The 25,286-nt window shown below is 43.7% G+C and overlaps 1 protein-coding gene across 7 annotated transcripts in view; it reads left to right on the top strand.

Moving 5' to 3' along the window:
* LOC129851017 (calcium-dependent secretion activator 1-like) overlaps positions 1 to 25,286 on the top strand; it is a 165,806-nt gene that overhangs the window by 29,373 nt on the left and 111,147 nt on the right. For 5 of the 7 annotated variants that reach the window (XM_055917169.1, XM_055917171.1, XM_055917168.1 and 2 more), the window contains exons 3-7: positions 6,760 to 6,888; positions 8,400 to 8,732; positions 18,644 to 18,724; positions 19,761 to 19,994; positions 22,127 to 22,248. In XM_055917169.1, coding sequence (XP_055773144.1) covers positions 6,760 to 6,888; positions 8,400 to 8,732; positions 18,644 to 18,724; positions 19,761 to 19,994; positions 22,127 to 22,248 — 899 coding nt within the window. The remainder of the gene's footprint in view (positions 1 to 6,759; positions 6,889 to 8,399; positions 8,733 to 18,643; positions 18,725 to 19,760; positions 19,995 to 22,126; positions 22,249 to 25,286) is intronic. The other 2 variants (XM_055917173.1, XM_055917170.1) reach the window with 1 other exon arrangement.

The following is a 25,286-nucleotide window of genomic DNA, read 5'->3' as shown; positions in this document are numbered from 1 at the left end:
CCTGATGTTTGCTAGCTCGGGGGCTTAGGGCCGGTACTGCGCTATGAATTAAGTGGAGTGGACGCAGTAAAACACGGGAGAGGACTTGAGTCAATGAGTAGAATAGAGACTAAGTTACCTTGTTGAACCACTGGTGTCTATCTGTAAGTGAAACACAGTCTGAGCTGCTTGAGCTGGGAAAACATGACTAAATTACTTAAGAATATATATTTTAATGTAAAAGATTTCTAGAATTATTGTGTGCCAGTACTGTCCTTCGTAGAGTGAATTCCCACAGGACTATCCTGGCCAAATAAATACATAGAAAGATGCTTGGCCTCCCAGAAGGGAGGCTGACCTCCTCAGAAGATAGGCTGACCTCCTCAGAAGGTAGGCTGACCTCCTCAGAAGGGAGGCTGACCTCCTCAGAAGGGAGGCTGACCTCCTCAGAAGGTAGGCTGACCTCCTCAGAAGGGAGGCTGACCTCCTCAGAAGGGAGGCTGACCTCCTCAGAAGGTAGGCTGACCTCCTCAGAAGGTAGGCTGACCTCCCAGGAGGTAGGCTGACCTCCTCAGAAGGTAGGCTGACCTCCTCAGAAGGTAGGCTGACCTCCTCAGAAGGTAGGCTGACCTCCTCAGAAGGTAGGCTGACCTCCTCAGGAGGTAGGCTGACCTCCTCAGGAGGTAGGCTGACCTCCTCAGGAGGTAGGCTGACCTCCCAGGAGGTAGGCTGACCTCCTCAGAAGGTAGGCTGACCTCCTCAGAAGGTAGGCTGACCTCCTCAGAAGGTAGGCTGACCTCCTCAGAAGGTAGGCTGACCTCCTCAGAAGGTAGGCTGCTGTTAATCTAATGGAAGGACACAGAGTAAAATGTCATAGCAACATGATCTCATACACATACATTATGCTGTACCAAAGTGATTGGAATATGGAGTGTTCTCTTCCTGGTCCTCCAATGTTTGGAGTGTGCCTGTTTGCTTTGTGTCTGTTCATCACTAAAACACTGGCAGAAAAGGCAAGTGTAACTACTGACTCAGTGTGCCAAACCCCAGTCAGAACACTGACCTTCTCCTTAGTAATTCCCTGGTATTACTGTATTAGTGTGTTGGTGTGTGTAGTTTCTGGAGTGCTGCCATGGCTGGCCTGCCTATGTCAGACAGGCATCTATAGAGAACCCTAAAGGCTTTTCCTCTCTGTCTTCGGATGAGGATATCATATTACACAGACACACACATTTATGTACGTAGTCTATCCACAATATCTCTATCATTATATTTTATTTTGCATCTGGGATGTAAAAAGCAATCAATCCTAACATTGGCACTCTGACAATCTTAAACATATTATAAATAATTACACACAGGCATGTGCCTTGTTTCTTGTACAGACATAGCAGGTCATTTAATTTAAGGACAGACTCAAAGTAATAAAGATGCAATAAAAAATGGGGCTAGTGAACATGGCACAGGTGCACGCGCTTAGTAAATCTAGGCCCATGTTTGATGGATTCTAATGTAAACAAATACAATTCAATGCTTCGTTAGGCACATAAGAGTCATGTGGGAATTAATTCTGAAAAGGACAGTACTGTATGGAAACTGTATACACAGACCATTATAGCGTCTAGTCTCACCCGGCATTGGTACGAGTGAGTAAGTGAGATTTATCTGAGAGTAGACAATGACATGGTATCTCTATAGACTTGAACAGGGAGTGTCATAATTGCCTATGTTCCAAATACACTGACAATTCCCATAGTAAACCCAGATCTGAAAGCACTAGATAGATGAAGGCCATATGAAGAAAATACTTGCTCTCAGATTCTGCCAAATCCAGTCCTCTCAAATCGGTGGGATTTGGAGTCAGGAGTCGAGGACAGGGATTTATTAAAGTGTGTTTGGACATACTGTAGCAACTATCTCACGTCATTTCCTAAAGCTGCATGCACATCTGCCCCTCCCCACGCCAGCTACCCTATCCCTCTACCCCAACCCCCAGCCCTGGCAGTACAGATTTCCCCTGATTACTGTCAATGTATTGGACTATTCCCACGAGGACCGGTACAGAAAAAAATTATGAAAATGTATGCACTCACTACTGTAAGTTGCTCTGGATAGGAGCGTCTGCTAAATGACAAAAAAAGTGGCTTGACTACAGACTATGCCTAGCAGCAGTCATGTTAATTCTGTGGATGTGTATCTTCCTTTTCCTTAATTGTAATGTGGAAGTAATAAATCCCTATTGTTTACTGCCTCACACCATGTTTACACATAGGCATACAGGGCGGTGCTTTTTTTGGGGTATAGATGTCGAACATGCTTATTGTATTGTCAGTGGGGCAATTGTGTGTATTTGGAACATAGGCAATTCTGACACTCCCTGTTCAAGTATATAGAGATACCATGACATTGTCTACTCTCAGAAAAATCTCACTTTCTCACTCGTACCAAGGCCGGGTGAGACTAGGCACTATAATGGTCTGTATATACAGTTTCCATACAGTACTGTCCTTTTTTTCTCCCCAATTTCGTGGTATCCAATTGTTAGTAGTTAATATCTTGTCTCATCGCTACAACTCCCGTACGGGCTCGGGAGAGACGAAGGTCGAAAGCCATGCGTCCTCCGAAACACAACCCAACCAGCCGCACTGCTTCTTAACACAACCTGGAAGCCAGCCGCACCAATGTGTCGGAGGAAACACCGTGCACCTGGCGACCTTGGTTAGCGCGCACTGCGCCCAGCCCGCCACAGGAGTCGCTGGTGCGCGATGAGACAAGGATATCCCTACCGGCCAAACCCTCCCTAACCCGGAATATGCTAGGCCAATTGTGCGTCGCCCCACGGACCTCCCGGTCGCGACCGGCTGCGACAGAGCCTGGGTGCGAACCCAGAGTCTGGTGGCACAGCTAGCGCTGCGATGCAGTGCCCTAGACCATTGCGCCACCCGGGAGGCCAGTTTTGTCCTTCGTAGAGTGAATTCCCACAGGACTATCCTGGCCAAATAAATAAATAGAAAGATGCTTGGCCTCCCAGAAGGGAGGCTGACCTCCTCAGAAGGGAGGCTGACCTCCTCAGAAGGGAGGCTGACCTCCTCAGAAGGTAGGCTGACCTCCTCAGAAGGTAGGCTGACCTCCTCAGAAGGTAGGCTGACCTCCTCAGAAGGTAGGCTGACCTCCTCAGAAGATAGGCTGACCTCCTCAGAAGATAGGCTGACCTCCTCAGAAGGTAGGCTGATCTCCTCAGAAGGTAGGCTGATCTCCTCAGAAGGTAGGCTGATCTCCTCAGAAGGTAGGCTGATCTCCTCAGAAGGTAGGCTGATCTCCTCAGAAGGTAGGCTGACCTCCTCAGAAGGTAGGCTGACCTCCTCAGAAGGTAGGCTGACCTCCTCCGAAGGTAGGCTGACCTCCTCCGAAGGTAGGCTGACCTCCTCAGAAGGTAGGCTGACCTCCCAGGAGGTAGGCTGACCTCCCAGGAGGTAGGCTGACCTCCCAGGAGGTAGGCTGACCTCCTCAGAAGGTAGGCTGACCTCCTCAGAAGGTAGGCTGACCTCCTCAGAAGGTAGGCTGACCTCCTCAGAAGGTAGGCTGACCTCCTCAGAAGGTAGGCTGACCTCCTCAGAAGGTAGGCTGACCTCCTCAGAAGATAGGCTGACCTCCTCAGAAGATAGGCTGACCTCCTCAGAAGATAGGCTGACCTCCTCAGAAGATAGGCTGACCTCCTCAGAAGGTAGGCTGACCTCCTCAGAAGGTAGGCTGACCTCCTCAGAAGGTAGGCTGACCTCCTCAGAAGGTAGGCTGACCTCCTCAGAAGGTAGGCTGACCTCAGGAGGTAGGCTGACCTCCTCAGGAGGTAGGCTGACCTCCCAGGAGGTAGGCTGACCTCCCAGGAGGTAGGCTGACCTCCCAGGAGGTAGGCTGACCTCCCAGGAGGTAGGCTGACCTCCCAGGAGGTAGGCTGACCTCCCAGGAGGTAGGCTGACCTCCCAGGAGGTAGGCTGACCTCTCAGGAGGTAGGCTGACCTCTCAGAAGGTAGGCTGACCTCTCAGAAGGTAGGCTGACCTCTCAGAAGGTAGGCTGACCTCTCAGAAGGTAGGCTGACCTCTCAGAAGGTAGGCTGACCTCCCAGAAGGTAGGCTGACCTCCAACTGCTCTCCTTGGTGTGCTCACAGCAAAGCTAGAGTGGATGAAGCATTTTTTGGGAATTACTGGTCCTACAGACGGTTTAACCCACAGTCCGGTGCATATAGGGAGAGAATGAGGCTGAAGGACAGCTGCCCAACAACCAGATCAACTGCGGCAGTAATATCAGAATCTGGTCTGTGTTGTGGCCTCATACAGGGTCTATAAAACTAAGGGCTGGCTGATCTTCCTCCATACACTCACACCAGCGTGTAAGTGGATGGATTGAGTAGAGTGTTTAAAGGGAGAGATGGAGACCAGTTAGGTGTGAGAGGAAGAGAGAGTGTTCCAGGATGGATGGATGACTTGAGGTATTGTGAAGTTCTCTGCTGTGCTACTTAGGTCACATCTCTGAGAGTCTGTGGTACTGTAGTTCACCCCAGACACGATGCCCACTCCATCTGCTCCACTGTTGATTAATCACATGGGTCTGATTGTGGTAGGCATCTGGAGGTGAGAGGTTTGGCTAGCGTTCAGTCTTCATCATACCCTGTGGCCCAGCTGGTCTGCTGAGACATCCCTCTCACCCAAACATGGGTTATTTATCAGTACTTGGCAGAGAGGTGAATGGGGCTGGGTAGGGTGAAGATCCACAGCTGATGATGGTTGAGTGGAGCTCACTAGATCTCAGAAATTTTTTGAGTTTCTCTATATATTGGATGGTTGATAAATAAGGATAAATGTCACTTCCATAGCTATAATCATTACCCTGACCACTGATAATATCAGGGTTTCAGCTTAGTCCTCGACAGAGAGGCTGGTAATGGAAAGGTCATGTTGAACTTTGAACCTTGACCCTATTCAGGGTAATTACTACAGGGCTTTGTGGAGTTGTCTGTGACTTGGTGACCATGGTAACAGTAACTTGGGACAGATGGGGAGGAGGTCCAGGGGTGGGTTGGTAGGCGTGTCTTTAGACATTAGTGTTTCACTTCTCTCAGATATCAAAGGCTGAAAGAAAATGTGTAGAGGACAAAGGAGAGAGACCACATTAAGGGAGCATTGATAATACATTTGAATTAAGAACAGTATCGTGTTCCTTGGCAAAATGATGGCAGAATGGTTGGCTACCCTCCCCTCAACATGTTGTGAGTGTGTGATAAAGACTTTGATAAATTACTGATTTGATGGACCAGTGTGTTATTGTAAAACAAGTGCTTCATTTATCAGACGTCATTGGGTTATAGTCACTCGCCTACATCAAAGATAAGACCTTGGTCTGCATAAAAGTTTCATTATGACTATACTGACTCGTGTCATCTCGTCTCTGCCACATCACTTATACAGACAGCCCAATTCTGGTCTTTTCCACTGATTTCGACCAATCAGATCAGCTCTTTTGCCAATAATTGGGCAAAGATCAGAATAGGACTGCCAGTGTAAATGCTGCCTTTCTCTATCCTCCCAGTTAGACCTGCTCTCTTATCTATCTGCTCCTACCAGCCTGTGTATTTAGCTCGAGAAGGTCAATATACATTTACACAAGTGCCCAGTGCAGTATTACTGTGGCAACATCAGCCCAAACTAATTTCCTATCTATCTTTGAACATCTTTATTACCCCATCATTTATTTATAACCTATCAGTCCTGTTGGCGAGTGTAACACTGTGCATCTGTTTGTACCATTATCAGAGATAATGCCTTTTTGCCATACAGCGATTGCACCACTAATTCATTTTAATGCAAAAAAACATCCCTGTTGTTATTGTCAGCTGACCCCAGTTTTTAAAACTTCGGCGAGGGCTGTAATTCACAACTAAGATGGCCATTTTTTGCCTTAAACGCTCGGTGAAGTATGGAAATAGAGATGTGTATGTTAAAAAGGGCATGAGATCGAATCATGAAATCTATAATTGGTAATGTGAGAACTTAGATATGAGTGTTGGGACAGGGGCTGCATAAGGCATTTAAATGATTTGTATGCTGAGGATGTTAGAGGAGAACACTGGGTTTAAACCAATCAATGTTTCAGTTTAGCACTGAAATATGACAGTTTTCTTCCACTGTACCCAAGGATTTATGAAAGCTTACTTAATACGTCAATGTCCTGATTGTGGTTTTACAGACGTGTTTAATACGTTTTATGTACACACTTTATTTTAATACTTATGAAATGCACATTGTTATATTTAGTAACACTTGCTTATTTTCTCTCGACTCCAACCCCATTTAATGCATTGAACGGATGTGGGTGGAGCAATGTCTACATAAGGGTGCAAATTATAAACCCTCACAAAAGCTCTGACGAAGGCCTTGAGGATGATACATAAAGCTTAATAAAGAGCAGTGATACTAGCAAGAGCAGTGTGAGGGTTTATAATTTTCTAACAACTTTTTAAATTGTTACCATGCACCCGTAACAAAGATAGCTCAGATGTGCAAATGCCTTTTGAATTTTGAAGAAGATTTTGTGTAAGGGAAGAGAGACACTTAGAAGTACTTTTCTGTTCAACATTTATATAAAGTTGTTTATTTTCTAAGGGGACTGTGACAATATAATTGTATGAAGTAATATAATATGAGAAGTTGATGTTAAGATGATTCCTATCACTCTGTTCTGTTTCTCTCTATATTGACTTTCTCCTGTCTGTCTCCTCTCTCAGATCAGTAAGCAGCAGCTACAGACAGTGAAGGAGCGTTTCCAGGCCTTCCTAAGTGGTGACACCCAGATAGTGGCAGACGAGGCCTTTATCAATGCAGTCCAAAGCTACTATGACGTGAGGCCCAACTCTGTGTGTTTGTATTTTATTTTAGGTCTGTATGGGAGTATGTGTAAGTGTATGTTGTCTTTTATGTTGATTTTTATTCCGTAATGATTATCCTGTTGTTTTAAATGGTCCTCCGCGGACGGACCAGTCAATCTGGATATTTGAGGAGATGACTCACCTTTGGTCTGGTAAGTGATGTGGAACTCACAGACAGGCTGCTTCCTCCAGGCAGTCTTATTAATGTTCTCATCCTGCATCTGACAGATTCAAATGAATTGGACTTCCCAAAATAGGCCTCTGAAATATTCAGTCCAGACAGCAGCTATGTGAGGTGCTAACCTGAATTTATGTGCCCTTAGCTTTGAGTCTGACTATCCATCCCATCCAATCAGCCCACCTTCACTCTGAAATCATAGAAGGATGAGGTTCAGAACAAACTTGCAAACCTTCCTAAAAGTTAGAGAAAAGGAGACAAGAAAATGTATTGAGCGAAAAGAGGATTTACTCTGCCAGTAGAATTAATCAATGTGGCACTTTAATAAACCCAAATGTGTGAATTGAACAAGCTAAAGCCAGTGTTCCAATTTAATTAAAGCATAATGGTATTACTGTCTGAGTTCTGGATTCTTATACACTCCCCTCATCCCCACCTGCTCTGGAGACTGGAGTAGAGACACCTAGGGTGCTCTTTGTTGGCAGAACTCAGGGTAATGCTACTGTACGTGAAAGTGACAATGTGTAGACAACATTTCAATTCTATTTTCTATATCAGCAGTTTCTATATTTAACACTCCCATTTGTGCAATGTTCCCTTCTTTTTGGCCCACTAAGAGCACTGCTGTTGTTGCAGAACAAGTCAAGTGTCCAAAGTTGGCTCCAGACAGAGTGATAAATGTCTGTGTATCTGTGTGTCCATCCAGGCTCAGAGCTGTGGCCTTCTGTCTTGGCCCTGTGTTAGGCACTGATTGGGAACAGAGAGTCTGTCACTGTGAGCCATAAGGAGGTTGCAACATAGAGAGAGGGCCAACATCTGAGTCAGGCAGTCATTTGGGTCCTTCTCTCTCTCTGTCTCTCTCTTTCTCTAACCCACAACCCTTGGCATGGATAATTGCTTTGTGGGGATTGTGAAAACTTATATATGTGCAGATGGAATTAAACAGAGAAGCAATACAATGTCAGATTGAATTGAAACTACAATCATTTATTTCCCTCTGCACCTTTGTCATGAAGCTGCAGCAAAGCCTCAAAGAGAGAAGCAGTACTTCAGAAACCCTCTTTTGCAGCTGCGTCTTCATTTCATGTCCCTCCAGAAGCAAAGACGTGTCAGCCTGCTACCAGGGCTACTGTACACAGCTGCATGGGAGAATGTCTCATAGAAAAAATGGATAATTTCCCATTCAGGAATTGAGTTAAAATCGAATTTATCCTAACCTCTCAACCACGCTGTATGCTCGTCCTCCTGTATGTTCCTCCTGCCCTGTAATGTTTAATCCACATGCTTAACGCCCCCTTTCTGCTCTCGACCGTGACAACAGATATTTTTGAAAAGTGACCGTGTGTGCCGGATGGTCCAGAGCGGAGGCTGCTCGGCCAGTGACTCGCGGGAGGTCTTCAAGAAGCACATTGAGAAGCGTGTCCGCAGCCTGCCCGAGATCGACGGTCTGAGTAAAGAGACGGTGCTCAGCTCCTGGATGGCCAAGTTTGACACCATCTACCGTGGAGAGGAGGACCCCAGGAAGCACCAGCAACGGATGACTGCCAGCGCAGCCTCAGAGCTCATCCTCAGTAAGGACCAGCTCTACGAGATGTTCCAGTCCATCCTGGGCATCAAGAAGTTTGAGCACCAGCTCCTCTACAACGCCTGCCAGGTGAGATAAGAGCTTCATGTCATGTCCTTTACTAGACATTTGTCTTAAAACACTAACACTTTACCTGGTGGTGATTTGTCAGTTTCACTCCTTTCTCCCGGCCTGATAGTTGACTTGAGCTGCAGTGTCACTCTTTCAACCCTTTAATACTTTAACTTCAGGCTTGCTTCTCGTTAAGTTCCAATGGGTTGAAATGGTAAAAGTGTGCCGTGAAAGCCTTTCAGGGTTATTAGATGAATTGTCACCTGTCACAGGAAAGCACAGCTTCCAGTGTGGAATTTAATACTCTTTTGGACCTTTAACCTTCGATCCAAGCAGGAAAGAGGAATGAATACTGCAAAGGAAATATGACAATTGTGAGATGGAGAGAGAGAGTGGGTGGTGTGCAGGGCGCTATGGAAGTAGAACAATAGATGAGTGTGAGTACCAAGGTACTGTCTCACAAGGAAAGTGAGTGATGGCTGGAAGTGACTCAATACACCTGCTAACTGCAATCATATTGTAATCATAGCGAATGGAATGGATAGCTATTGATCGTTGTTGAATGGAGAGGGTGGCTGAGAAGGCCGCCAGAATAATAAGGTGATGGTGGCTTTTAAAGAGGGGGTCCACATACCAGTCATACTGGGTTCAATGGAAGGTGTAGTGAGCCCTTTAGCATATCTCAAGTCATCATCAAGCCTTTTGTCTGTCCGGGATTAACCATTCAGGTGCCACACACACACACACACGATGCTGGCCATACAGTATGTGTGTAGGCCTAGCCATTCTATTATTAAGACCTGTGTATCATTGCAGTCCAGGCCAAGATTGAAATTACTTTTCTGCCACTGCTTCATTCAGTAATGTGCCCGGTCCACGCCCAGGTTCCAGTGGAAGGGCAGAGCCAGCCCATGAACATTAGCACTGCTAGTGACTCATCCTTTGGCAGAGACATAGTAGGATGTGCTAACGATAAATCTGCACAGACCTGCTGTGTGTTACATGGAATTAGTTCTGACATTGTGCAATTTTGTTGCGAATGGAATTGCCTACCTATTACCCCCTACTCTTTTCTTTGCCCTCTTTTCAAGAATATGATTTAGTTTTCTTCTGCCATAGTTTAAAGACACATTTACTGTCAATATCAACACCCACTACACATTCAATCTCTGGCACACACGCGCACACACACCAGGGTTTCCATTAGACGTCAATAGCCGGTTTTTGGCCGATAAAAAACCCAAAAGGTTGATAAATAAAACTATTGCCTGCCAAAATGACCTGTAAAAACAATAACACTTTTTATTCATTGAATACCAGTTGATGTAAATACATTTGACCGTCATGCTTATCAGTCTATAAGTAATTTGCATAATTTAGTGGAATTAAATTGGCCTGTGTGTATTTTCATTAGTCATCATGTATGTTTCTTATCCAACACAACTATCACACGCGCACAGATTTCTCCTGCAGCTCCTCAGCTGGTTGCTGCTGGAGTAAAACATGTGCTTTTATAAACCCATTCATTGCATAACTATTCTAAATGCTAACGGTTTTGGTGCACGATTTAAAAATAACTATTTTTATTTCTCAACTAGTCATTGAAGTGCACCTCCCATTCACCATTCAAGTGTAGGCACCAGGATATCAGCGCATCACCCACCACTTTACAATGTGAGGTAGAGGCAGTATGCATTTTGAAATCATACTTAATTGTTTGAAATCTGAATGTTTTATTTCATACTATGAGGCTGTCATGGAAATTACCACCAGGGACACCTGATGTCAATACTAAATGAATCATTCTTTATTATCAGCAAGCTGGAGAGGTTCCAATAAACTTAATGAACCATAGTACACATCGGTTGGGAGCTCTGCCGGTGCAGTCCCGTTATTTCTCTTATATACTGCTTACACAGACAAGTTATATTTGCATGATTTACATTATTCATTATACATTATTAGCGTTTGGTTCATGCATTTGACCGACCAATACCTAACAAGGCTTTTTCTCTCCAAGCTGATACCTTGAAATTGAGATACCCCTTTCGGTTCTCAAAGCAATGTTCTGGGCATACTGCCAAATTGCTTATACTGATAGTGAAGATTCCTCGCAGGAATGATCAATCAATCACTTGCATGAATCAAGTCGAATTGGTTAACAGAAAAGCACCTACATAAAATATTTCTTCACAAGGCATGTCTTACCTTGCCTCAAAGTAGCTTTTGAAGCAAGGTAAAATCCGACCCTGGAAAAGTGGAGGCAATTATTTTATAAAGACTTCATAGTTTCAAGTTTGGGGAAGCTTGGGGAAGCAATTTATCCTACCATTTCTACCATTCTTCGTGCCAGTTCTGATTTTCATATGCGCATTAACAAATAAATAATTAGAATATAGTTTTTGTTTCTCAAAATCATTGTCAGGTGGTTAATCGTAAAAATCTGAATTAAAATGAATAAAATCTAAGGTAAAAGTCAACTAATGAGAGATCACCAGCCTCTGCCATATGGGCAGATTGATTCACCGTCATCCATTGACGGCTAAAGAAATGAGTGCATAGCCTATAGGCCAATGAAGCAGTAGACCTATAACTTCCATTGTTTTTTCACACCGAGGATGGGTGCTTATCGAGGGGAGATTGTTGCTCCCTCAACATTATCAGGAAAGAGAAAACAGACACATGGTCATTGCTCACATGGAGCATTCCAAACAAAAGACAATAAAAAAATTGACAAATCTCGTAAATGATGGTTATTAAATAAACCAAAACTTGATTCTTACAAGTGTAGCAGGTTGTGAACTCTGCAAACAACATTTCCACTCTGAGAATGATGGTAAATTACTTTAATTAATACATGCATTAACAGAAATGTATGTAACCAAATGACAGGGATTAATGGGACATTTACTACTGATGACATTATTTTCACACATATTTTAATTATTTTAATTGACAGCCGCAACTCAATTATCAGCTAGGCCTATTGCCACGCTTGCTGCCCAAATTGCTGGCTTCTGAAATGAGGGACAGAACAGCTGTCATCTGTGTCCTTACTCAGGTACCTGTCATCATGTACCTTCGGGTTGTGTGTTGAATGCTTTTGAAGGAGATTGAGAGACAGATGGTTCCCTCGCATCACATTGTGTGTGTGTGTGTGTGTGTGTGTGTGTGTGTGTGTGTGTGTGTGTGTGTGTGTGTGTGTGTGTGTGTGTGTGAAACTCTCTCTCAGCAAACTGAAGGCCAGTAGTGCAATTCATGACTTTGTAAACCTTTCTGTGTAGAAACAACCTCAGTGACTGACTAAATTAAAATGAGAGGTCGTCTCACCACTGTGTGTAACCTATGATAGTAGGCAGAGACTCTTTGTCTTCTGAAGAATGTGTTTTAGCCTGTAATGATGACTTCAGTTAAGGAATAAATTGAATAAATTCATGAATTGATTTTCAGTCCTGTGTGGCCGGTGTGTGCCCTGAGTGTGGGTGTAACAGTGTGGGTGTTGTTCCTTATTATCAGATGGGGTTTGGTGTTATGGATGTGGTCGTGCCGACCGCCTGGCGCTGTTTTAATGAAAGCCTGTAATTGGTCAGAATGGACAGGCAACAGCACAACATGGCTGAGGTGACTACACTGCTTTCTGCCCAGGGACTCCTATGGAAACACAAATCCAACGTTAGATCAGCATGATAAATAAATAGTATCTTTATTAATCCAGCTCTGGTGAGGCAGATAATTTGCCTTCAGCTCTGCTCACACAACACGAACACACACCTTCCGGTTGCCAGTTCATCTCCCTCTTTCATTTCTCTGGTAACCTTCTGGCCACTGGTCTGCCTCTCTAACTTCAAGGAAACGTAAGCCCCATATAAATACTGTCCATAAAGCCTGTGGAATAGGTTAACTATAAAACAATATAAAACATCAACGCAAACAGTTGTTTGTTTGACAAAAACATTTTGCCTACCCCAGGACACAGACAATTTCTGGCAGAAGTCACTTTTATCAGTTATTTTCCACTTGAGGTGGTACAGCAAAACAACAGCCGTCATCAGAGTGAGCCTTTAGATGTTTCTGTTCGATGTATAAGTAACTCAAGTCACTTACTGTACACCTCAGTTAATATGTATAGTCTAGATTTTAGAATCATAAACAAGGCTATGAACACAACAATTTGAAAGCCCTCCATTCTATGCATACATTTGCTGTGAATTACAGAATGGGAGAGATGGGGAAGTAATATATCCTCCATTTTCATCAAAGACCTTGCTGTTATCATACTAGAGATCTGTCTGAAAGATTTGAAGTAGATCTCGATGCTGGACTTTTGTTTTGGTCCAGACTGTGTGGTGCTGTATTTTGTTATGCTGTGTGTGTGTGTGTTTGTCTTTGTTTGTGAAACCTTTCTGCTGTCAGTCTCACACACACACCATGTCCTTTGTCTGCTCATTCATGGCTCCCATGGCGACAGTAAACATGGCCACCTCTCTTTCCCTCCCTCCCTTGTCAGCTGTTGTCACCCTGCCTATATTAAACCAGACAGACCAGATTGGTTCCCCCTCACACATCACAACTGCTGCTACCAGACTCTTATAATGATTGCTAAATACTGCACAATCAAACACTTGCCCCCCAATCACCCCTTCCCCAAAACACATGTAAATATTAGACTATAAATTGTGCATTCCTGTATTATACTTATGCAAATATATACACTACCGTTCAAAAGTTTGGGGTCACTTAGAAATGTCCATGTTTTTTAAAGAAAAGCTTCTTTTTTTTGTCCATTAAAATAACATCACATCGATCAGAAATACAGTGTAGACATTGTTAATGTTGTAAATGACTATTGTAGCTGGAAACAGCTGAATTTTAAAAATTGAATATCTACATAGGCGTACAGAGGCCCATTGTCAGCAACCATCACTCCTATGTTCCAATGGCACGTTGTGTTAGCTAAACCAAGTTTTTATCATTTTAAAAGGCTAATTGATCATTAGAAAACCCTTTTGCAACTATGTTAGCACAGCTGAAAACTGTTGTTCTGATTAAAGAAGCAATAAAACTGGCTTTCTTTAGACTAGTTGAGTATCTGGAGCATCAGCATTTGTGGGTTCACCAGTCTCAATGTCAACAGTGAAGAGGCGACTCCGGAAAAAGCCATATCTCAGACTGGCCAATAAAAAGAAAATGTCTACACTGTATTTCTGATCATTTTGATGTTATTTTATTGGACAATTCTTTTAAATTGTCTTTATAACAAGGACATTTCTAAGTGACCCCATACTTTTGAACAGTATTGTATGTGATATATATATATATATTCTACTAAGCCATTTACTTTGTTTGTATTCTTATCTTGTATTATTTCTTATTGTTGTTCCATTGATGAGAATAAACCTGCAGGTAAGCATTTCGTTGGACGATGTATACCATGTGTATGCGTAAATATGACTAATAAAACTTGAAACAATATCTGAACACCTGTATGTTATGAAATTCCAACTCCTTCATACAGAGTTGATTTACAAGAATATGAATTCTCTGTGTCCTCACCCAGGAAAACAGGGTAGTATCACAGCATCGGTGTGCAACAAGTTCTCTGCACATAGAATTAACAATTGAACAGACACTCATGCACTCTGAAATATTTACGCTGGCAGAGCTGTGTGCGTGCGTGTGTGTGTCTGTGTTTATCTTTGAAAAGTGGAAAACAAGAGAACAAGCAGATTAGGAAGACTGTAGCCATGACAATGGTAACAGACAAATAGAACCTGGTTGTTTTCCCCACACTAAAACAGTTTATTTTTTAAACATATGAAAAAAAATAAAAAATAAGAATAATTATCAGGACTACCGGGCATGATGACTCCTTGCTGTCCCCAGTCCACCTGGCCTTGCTGCTGTTCCAGTTTCAACTGTTCTGCCTGCGGCTATGGAACCCTGACCTGTCCACCAGACATGCTACCTGTCCCAGACCTGCTGTTTTCAACTCTCTAGAGACCGCAGGAGCGGTAGAGATACTCTTAATGATCGGCAATGAAAAGCCAACTGACATTTACTCCTGAGGTGCTGACTTGCTACACCCTCGATAACTACTGTGATTATTATTATTTGACCATGCTGGTCATTTATGAACATTTGAACATCTTGGCCATGTTCTGTTATAATCTCCACCCGGCACAGCCAGAAGAGGACTGGCCACCCCTCATAGCCTGGTTCCTCTCTAGGTTTCTTCCTAGGTTTTGGCCTTTCTAGGGAGTTTTTCCTAGCCATCGTGCTTCTACACCTGCATTGCTTGCTGTTTGGGGTTTTAGGCTGAGTTTCTGTACAGCACTTTGAGATATTAGCTGATGTACGAAGGGCTATATAAATTGATTCGATTTGAAGAAAAACAATTGATTTGATTTGATACCATACTTGACTCAACTCAATCAAGCCAAGGGTCCTGAACTGGGATCTAAACACAATCAACCTGAATATGGACAAGTGTGAGAGGGAAAGTCTACATAACCCTTATCCACAATTCTCCCCGCTCTGCCTCCCTCTACCTGTGGGTTACACTATAGCTGTTCACACCCATGGATGTTTTCACTTAAGGATGCGTTATCTGCTGCCAGGAGTGCCTAATGATGGAGTGAGCAGGCCTTCAGACACAGAGGCTCCACGCTCTAGTGAGTGAGTGAAAAAGATAGATAGTCCAGCATGCTACTCTCCCAGTGGACAGAATACACTATCGATTGCCACCCATTACAATAATACGGCTACTACAGTTAAAACAACATGATGCTAAGATGGATACTACAGATCACAGACATATAGACTGACTGACTGACTGACAGACTTCAGAGCCTAACCCAGTGGGATGTGGGATCTACTCAATTAAGCGGGCAGGGAACATGATATACAGTACCATTAAGAGACAGGCAGTGCTCCTCTGTCTGAGGAAATGTACGTTTTAGGTAGAAGGGACTTCTAAGTAGAATCGGCTCTTTGCATCAGGGGCTGAGCTCTGTGTTAGGTAGGACTGCGATGGGATTAATGTAAAGAGTACACAGTGGCCCCACATATATCCCATACACACTGGGGGAGGGCTGCCAATACAAAGTGTGTGGGTGTGGAGAGCGAGAATTACACTATAAGCCCTCGGATCACAGGTGTGAGTGAGTCCGTCCTTTCACACAATTCCCCACCCCATCACGGTGCGACCTGGTAACACACACTCCCAGACACAAGCTACTGTGTTACTGTACAAAACCCCCTTCCCACTGTAGTCTGCAGACAGGGAGGGAGTGACTACAGGAAGAGAGGGGAGAGAGGTAAAGATGCGAGATGGAGAGAGAAGAAAGAAAGAAAGAAAGTGATCAGCTGTCCACACCACAGAACTGCAATCCCAACAGGCAGACTGTTTAAGTTTCAATTTTTAAAGCTCAAGTACAAGGAAATGCCTTTCCTGCAAACTGTGTATATTGTTGGAGGAAGTGGTCAATTCTCTGATAACATTCATACAGTACATGACCAAAAGTATGGGGACACCTGCTCGTCAAACATCTCATTCCAAATTCATGGGTATTAATATGGAGTTGGTCCCCCCCTTTGCTGCAATAACAGCCTCCACTCTTATGGGAAGGCTTTCCACTAGATGTTGGAACATTGCTGCAGGGACTTGCTTCCATTCAGCCACGAGCATTAGTGAGGTCAGGCACTGATGTTGGGCGATTAGGTCTGGCTCGCAGTCGGCCTTCCAATTCATCTCAAAGGTGTTCGATGGGGTTGAGGTCAGGGCTTTGTGCAGGCCAGTCAAGTTCTTCCACACCGATCTCGACAAACCATTTCAGCAAAGACTCTGTGTGTTCTGACAGCATTTCTAGTCCTATTTTCATCCACCCTCTCCCTTGTTTCCTATCCCTCTCTCTTATTATTGTTGTGAAGAATGCCTCAGTGCCCTGGCAGAGGGTGGAGGGTGGAGAGGGTGTATGTAGCGTGGGCAGAGAGAGAGAGAGAGAACAGGACATTTTCAGAGAATCCGAGACAGAAATCTATAGAGGGATGGATGAAGTGAGGGAGAGGATGGGGTGAATGAAGAGTGAGACCATCATCTTATAATTCACTCATATCAAACAACCCCCCCCTTGCCCTCTGCCCTCTGGGTTCCCTGTCCCCTGGAGGTCTACAGAGGGAGGGAAGGAGAAGTCATGTTGAAGAGTTGTATTCTAGACAGGGAGACTGTTGACATGGATGGGCCTCTGAGTGCATGCTGACAGTAGTCATGGAAAGGCTGCATGATTTCAGCATCTGTTTAATCTAGACACACACACGGACACAATCATAATAACACAATTCTCTCAGACACACATTGATAAACAGACACAGTCAGATGCATGGTGTGGCAATCAGTTGCACAGCTTTGGCCGGTGGAGATTAGGCAGATTTAATTCATCTAATTATGGTTGGCCTTGCTTACATCAGATCTGATTATATTATGACAGGGATATCTCTCTCTCTTTACTGCTCTGGTGTAATGCAGCAAAGACTCTCAGTAGGCGAGTCTGTGTGTTCTGCCAGAATTTCTAGTTCTCTTTTCATCTACCCTCTCCCTTGTTTCCCATCTCTCTCTCAATGTTGTTGTGAACAATGCCTCAGTGCCCTGGCAGAGGGTTATGTAGCATGGGTAGAGAGACTCTACTGGACTTGTTTGTCACAGGGCGTAAAACTCTCTGCCAGAGTTACATGCCTGTTTTTTATTCTTACTGTATTATTTCATGGCCGCAGGACTAGGCTGGTCTGGTCAGGAGACACATAGACAGTGACTCTGATGTAGTGCTGTTCATTGTGTGTGTGTGCCCTACCCATCCTGCTTTAAGAGCCCTAACGATGCCTCCGAACAGACTGGGGGATTCGATTAGCATAGACTCTAGAGATCTTGTTGCATATCTGTGGCTGTGTGTATGGTCATGCTCGTGTGTTGTCTGTGTATATGGATATGTGTGTGGTATATGTTAGTGTACTTCAGTATGTGTATTCCTGCCAGTAAACGCACTGATAGAAACCATATCTGTAGTCGTTTGCTTCTCCATCCTCAAGGGCTGAAGGAGTGGCTGTGGCAGATGTTTGTGTCTACTATCGTACTGCAGGCTCCCTGACCACTAATGACTAACCCTTTTCTCAGAATACCCACCTCTGCTCTGCAATCTGGAGAAAGAGTCTATACTGCACATACATCTGATGAAGACAACTCTGATTTATAGTATAGTCAAGTGACAAAGTAATAGATCTGAACCAGGGCTGTAAACAAGCATCCTTAAACAGAGAATTTACTTCCAATGTCTAATTCACGACGAACACAATAATTTGACAGTGGTTGAATATTGATCACCATTTCCAGGGGAGTGGAAGTCATGGGATTCAAATGGAAATTAAATTGGTTAGCCTACAGCTCATCGTATTGGTGGGGTGTACAGGTGTGGGATCTTAATTTGACCAGTTTCTCACAGCAGGAAAATAATCTTGCAGCAACAAGAAATGTTAATTATTGTGTGGATTATAATTAATGACCATTTTTCCAGGGTTCGATACATTTTTAAGTGGAAATTACAAACTGTAGAAGCCTTTCTTTAAACCTCAAATACACCACAAGTTTGCATTTCCTGCTGTGCAGGACATTCCCTGCAACAACAGGGTGATCAAATTAAGCTCCGTTATCTGTACATGTACGCTCCAAGTTATTACATCTTGATACATTCATACATTACTACAAACAATTTCCAAGGATGATTATTAGGACATACGAACTAAAGGTAATACTATGTCAATATCAAGGCTTGTAATGGAGGTTGTATGTAAGGCCCTGCATTATGCCACCAGGTGATAATAAATGCTGAATGTCAGGCTTATGTCATGATAACGTTTCTTGTCGTTGTGTTTGTTTCCAGCTTGATAACCCTGACGAGCAGGCTGCTCAGATCAGGAGAGAGCTGGATGGACGACTGCAAATGGCTGATCAGATCGCCAGGGTAAGACACAACCACCTCAAAGTAAAGTAGAGAATTAGACACCAACCCACCACTCTTAAATCACCTCACCAGAGCTATTGTTGATACAGTAGAAGATGGTAGCTCAAGGTCTATAAACTAAGTAGTAGTGATACTACAGTATCTGTGTGTTCTGAACCCTAGGCCCGCGAGCATAAGGCACATCTTTACATCAGAAAACTGCCAAAATAATGTAAGAGCAAAGGTAGACTCAGGGCAGGAGTACCCATAAATAAAGATCCTCTTTAAAAATCCCCTTTATGGGGCCTCCCGGGTGGCGCAGTGGTCTACCCTACCCCGGACGACGCTATGCCAATTGTGCGTCGCCCCACGGACCTCCCGGTCGCGGCCGGCTGCGACAGAGCCTGGGCGCGAACCCAGAGACTCTGGTGGCGCAGTTAGCACTGCGATGCAGTGCCCTAGACCACTGCGCCACCAGTCTCTGGGTTCGCGCCCAGGCTCTGTCGCAGCCGGCCGCGACCGGGAGGTCCGTGGGGCGACGCACAATTGGCATAGCGTCGTCCGGGGTAGGGAGGGTTTGGCCGGTAGGGATATCCTTGTCTCATCGTGCTCCAGCGACTCCTGTGGCGGGCCGGGCGCAGTGCGCGCCAACCAAGGGGGCCAGGTACACGGTGTTTCCTCCGACACATTGGTGCGGCTGGCTTCCGGGTTGGAGGCGCGCTGTGTTAAGAAGCAGTACGGCTGGTTGGGTTGTGCTTTGGAGGACGCATGGCTTTCGACCTTCGTCTCTCCCGTGCCCGTACGGGAGTTGTAGCGATGAGACAAGGTAGTAATTACTAGCGATTGGATACCACGAAAATTGGGGAGAAAATGGGATAAAAAAATAAAATAATAATAATAATAAAAATTTAAAAAAATACCCTTTATGGTTGTAGACTACACTATCGACGTGTGTGTGACTTATGTGTGCTTGCGTGCCTTTGTGTGATGTGTGTGTGTGTGTGTACGTGCGTGCCTGTGTGTATGCCTGTGTGTGTATGTTTCTGTGCCATAACAGGGCGGTAGGTTTCCCAAGTTTGTTTCCAAAGAGATGGAGGCCATGTTCATAGAGGAGCTGAGATCCTCAGTGAACCTGCTTATGGCTAACCTGGAGAGCATGCCTGTGTCCAAGGGAGGAGAGTTCAAACTGCAGAAGCTCAAACGAGGACACAACAGCTCCATCATAGACATGGGCCAGGAGGACGAGAACACACTGTCCAAGTCTGATGTGGTGCTCTCCTTCACTCTGGAGGTATGGTTGGTTAACACTGCAGCTCAAACACAGCCTGCCAGAGAGACTGCCTCCAGTGGTCATATGCAGTGTGCTATTGAAGTAATCCTGACTATTTCATCTGTCAGGCTACATACAAAAGAACATTCAAGGCTCTTCTTACTTTAGAGACAGACAAAGACACTGAGAGGGAAAGTAAGAGAGAGATGTAGACTGAATGAAAGAGGTGAGAAAGCGAGAGAGAGAGCGAGCCAGAGAAAGAGGGAGAAACAGTGGTTTGCGAAAGTATTCACTCACCTTGGCATTTTTCCTATTTTGTTGCCTTACAACTTGGAATTAAAATGTATCATTTGATTAACACAATATGCCTACCACTTTGAAGATGCTAAATATTTTCTATTGTGAAACAAGAAAAAAATACAAAAACTGAACTTGACTATAACTATTCACTCCCCCAAAGTCAATACTTTGTAGAGCCTCCTTTTACAGCTGCAAGTCTCCTGGGGTATGTCTCTATAAGCTTGGCATATCTAGCCCCTGGGATTTGTGCCCATTCTTCAAGGCAAAACTGCTCCAGCTCCTACAAGTTGGATGGGGTTCCGCTGGTATACAGCAATCTTTAAGTCATACCACAGATTCTCAATTGGATTGAGGTCTGGTTTTGACTAGGCCATTCCAAGACATTTAAATGGTACCCCTTAAACCACTCGAGTGTTGCTTTAGCAGTATGCTTAGGGTCATTGTCCTGCTGGAAGGTGAACCTCTGTCCCAGTCTCAAATCTCTGGAAGACTGAAACAGGTTTCCATCAAAAATGTCCCTGTATTTAGCGCCATCCATCAGTCCTTCAATTCTGACCAGTTTCCCAGTCCCTGCCGGTGAAAAACATCCCCACAGCATGATGCTGCCACCACCATGTTTCACTGTTGGGAATGGTTTTCTCGGGGTGATGAAAGATGTTGGGTTTGCGCCAGATATAGCATTTTCCTTGATGGCCAGAAAGCTACATTTTTGTCTCATCTGACCAGAGTACCTTCTTCCATATGTTTGGGGAGTCTCCCACATGCCTTTTGGCGAACACCAAATGTGTTTGCTTATTTTTTCCATAAGAAATGGCTTTTTTCTTGCCACTCTTCCGTAAAGCCCAGCTCTGTGGAGTGTACGGCTTAAAGTGGTCCTATGGACAGATACTCCAATCTTCGCTGTGGAGCTTTGCAGCTCCTTCAGGGTTATCTTTGGTGTCTTTGTTGCCTCTGATTAATGCCCTCCTTGCCTGGTCCATGAGTTTTGGTGGGCGGCCCTCTCTTGCCAGGTTTGTTGTGGTGCCAAATTATTTAAAAAAATGTAATAATGGATTTAATGGTGCTCCGTGGGATGTTCAAAGTTTCAGATATTTTTGTCATAACCCTGATCAGTACTTCTCCACGACTTTATCCCTGACCTGTTTGGAGAGCTCCTTGCTTTGTGGTGTTGCAGACTCTGGGGCCATTCAGAACAGGTGTGTGTGTGTATATATACTGAGATCATGTGGCATTTAGATTGCACACAGGTGGACTTTATTTAACTAATTGTGTGACTTCTGAAGGTAATTGGTTTGACCAGATCTTATTTAGGGGCTTCATAGCAAAGGGGTGAATACATATGCACGCACCACTTTAATTATACTTTTTTTTTAATAAATATTTTTTGAAACAAGTAATTTTTTTCATTTCACTTCACCAATTTGGACTATTTTGAGTATGTCCATTACATGCAATCTAAATAAAAATCTATTTAAATTACAGGTTGTAATGTAACAAAATAGTCAAAACGCCAAGGGGGATGAATACAGGCACTGTAGATAGGCTCTCATATACCTCAGACATGTTTATAGCAGCAGCCATTCAATACAGTCTTAATGTTTTAAACTTCCTATTCTGCTGCTCTCAGGGGACATGGCTGTCGTTCAGAGAGGCTGAGCTTATCCGGGGGGGCCATGTTTGTAAAAAAATAAGTCAGATGTTTCTTTATAGTATTATCAGTGTCTGTAACAGTGCTCTAGCTCTAACTGATAAAATTATTATTTTTTGTGTCTGAAACTAGTTTCTAGCAGCAGATGCATGTTGGAAATAAATAACATGTATAGGCGTTTGACTGGCAGTATTCTCTCTGTCAGGTGGTGATTGTGGAGGTTCAGGGGTTAAAGTCGCTGGCGCCCAATCGCGTCGTCTACTGCACCATGGAAGTGGAGGGGGGGCATAAGCTCCAGACTGACCAGGCCGAGGCCTCCAAACCAACGTGAGTGTGACACACACACACGCACACCCATACACACGCAGGTATGCTGTGCACACAAATTAGATCATAACAGCCTTATTTAAAGTGGCAATCAGCAGTAGAAACAATAACAAAGAGATCTCCCCGTGCCTGGTTTGGTAAAAAGCTGAGGGATGGGACTGGAGAAATGTAAACACTTTCAAATTCATAGACAGAGCTATGAATGCAAGGACTGACCATCCATGATATCACAATTATAGTTTTAACCATGTTTTTAGGCTATAAAGGGTTTGTTTACATTTACTTTGTTTAAAAACATTGGTGTAAAACCAGCTTGTATTTTGGGATCTGATGGGGTACGACAGTTGAACTAAGGTCATGAGGCATTTTATAATTTATATTCTTCAAGAATCAACAGGTACATATAATTAATTTATATAAGTCCAAGAATGGATGTAACAGCTGCTGTTTACCTCTTTAAGAGTAAATACCTAGTTACTGGGTAGTAAGTTCAGTTCGTTATATTTTATATATATGTAAACAAACTCATGTTTGCTAAGCATGTTAGGAAGTATATAACTGCATTTAATGTCCAGTCACAGGTTGTTTACTTAGATTCATTACAGTCAGTCATGTGCAAGGCCTCGGTGACGTTAAACATGACCTGGTGGTGCGATTGAATCTGCTCCTAACTCACTCTCACACTACTTCCTGTTTATATATACATGGCCACATCATGTGTACTTCCTATGACATAAAAACCCCAAGCCCCTGACTGCTGCTCTTTACTCAGTCCCACTCTGAGTAGCACCTGATCCAGTTTGTGTTAATATGATCAGTAAGTCCGGAGTCCTCGTTAAGTGGGCCATGGGGTGGATTCATTTTTTGTCCATAGCTGCACTCCATGGTGTGGTAATGATATTGCCTGTGTGAGTATGATCAGGTGTTGTAGACGCTGAGCCAGACTGATTACTCAACATGCACCTTCCTCCACTGGTTGTGTTGAGAAATGTGCTATGCTTTAATTAAAGGACACTCACACATGTACATTTAGGTCCAAAATTATTGGCACCCATGATAAAAGATGAGCAAAATAAATTATACAAATACTGAGCTATATTGTATGCTAAAAAATGACAAGTACCAGCCTCTGCTAGGAGGCTGAAACTTGGCCACAAATGGATCTTCCAGGAAGACAATAACTCAAAGCACACATCAAAATCCACAAAGAAATGGTTATTTGACCACAAAATCAACATTTTGCAATGGCCATCTCAGTCTCCGGACTTGAACCCTATTGAAAACCAGTGGTTTGAATTGAAGAGGGCAATCTATAAACACAGACGGAGGATATCAAGGATTTGTAAATATTCTGTATGGAGGAATGGTCTAAGATCCCTAACAATATGTTCTCCAATCTCATAAAACAGTTTATAAAAAGGCTCAGTGTCCTTATCCTCGCAATGGGAGTGTGTTGGAATATTGAAAACAGGGAATCCAGTCATTTTGATTCCTATCGTTTTAAAATTAGTTTTGATTACTTTTTTTAAACTTTAAAAATATTTTTCTTTGAGCAATTAGATGAATGTAAAATAATATACTTCCTACATTTTGTGAGAATGCTATATAGCTCAGTATTTGTATTATTTATTTTATACAGTCTTTTTTACTCATCTATATCAATTCGAGAAGCATCCAGTTGCCGCCTGGTCTGCGAAACGCAAAGCGCATTCGTCTCAAATTGTATTTTTGCGTCTCATTTGGTAGGGGTACGTGTTCCAGTGTGTTAAGCACAAACCAGTCGGCGCACTAGTTCTGGGTGTTATTGTAATGAAACAGCAGGGAGCAGGTCTCGAACCCTCGACCTCCTAGCCCGAGGTCCGGCGCGCTATCGACTGTGCCGCAAAAGCATGCTCCAGCGGCAGAGTCGATTTCCGCGCTTATAAACCCAGGGTCGTTACACTACTCCCTCCTTTCAAAGAGCGCGTCCTCGCGCTAGCTTGCGACTTTACGTCTTACAGGAACGCGCTCACCGGCCAAGCACACGCACTGTCGTGGATGCGAGGTCCGATCACTTCCGACACCAATGTAATGAAACAGCAGGGAGCAGGTCTCGAACCCTCGACCTCCTAGCCCGAGGTCCGGCGCGCTATCGACTGTGCCGCAAAAGCATGCTCGAGCGGCAGAGTCGATTTCCGCGCTTATAAACCCAGGGTCGTTACATTATGTTAGTGTGTTACTATCGTAATGGTCAAAGTTGGGAGAGTTGGCTAGCTATCGATGTGTTCAGGATGAATTTAGTTTTCTTAATTTTTTTTGATAGAATGTTTATTTCAAAAATCACTACTACCAAACAAACACTGTTGCTTGTGCTTTAGCTGTCACCTGCTAGCTAGCGGCTAGCAGTAGCACTAGGTAGGTAAAGGCTAGCTTGTAGCACTAGCTAGTAAGTAACGCTAGCTAGTAGCCTATCAGCTAGTTAGTTGCGCTAGCTAGCTAGTTAGTTATCAGTATCTTTTCTAATTAGTACTAACGCAATTATTCTGTGCTACTAGCTAGCTTCTAATTCTAAATGTTATTTAGAATTGGTACTGTTACGTGTACTCCCTGTATATAGCCATGTTATTGTTGTTCATTATTTATTCATTATTCCTCATGTCACTTTTTCATGTTTAACTCTGCATTATTGTAAAAGGACCCGTAAATAAACATGTCACTTTTAGTCTACACCTGTTGTTTACAAAGCATGTGACAAATAACATGTTATTTTATTTGTACAGGATCTGTGTTCATTTTACTTTTTTTTCTGTTGGGTGGGGGGGGGGTGAAGGAGACTGACAGAGAAGAGTAATTCATAATCCATACCTCTTCTTGAACTCCTCATTGTAAGGAAAGGGAATGATTTTCCTCATACTCTAATGCAAGGCTCATCACCCCTGTCTCCCCGCTTATGTTCCAGACTTGCTGCTAGAACTGTAGTAGCTAAAACAGTTTGTAACAGTAACCCTGTACCCTTTGTTTTTTTAGTAGTACCATCAACTCATTCAGAAATGTTAATT

This window comes from Salvelinus fontinalis, chromosome 3 (assembly GCF_029448725.1).
Source record: "Salvelinus fontinalis isolate EN_2023a chromosome 3, ASM2944872v1, whole genome shotgun sequence".
Classification (NCBI taxonomy): Eukaryota; Metazoa; Chordata; class Actinopteri; order Salmoniformes; family Salmonidae; genus Salvelinus; species Salvelinus fontinalis.
Note: the sequence above shows the minus strand (reverse complement) of the source record. Positions and strands in the feature narration are given on the sequence as shown.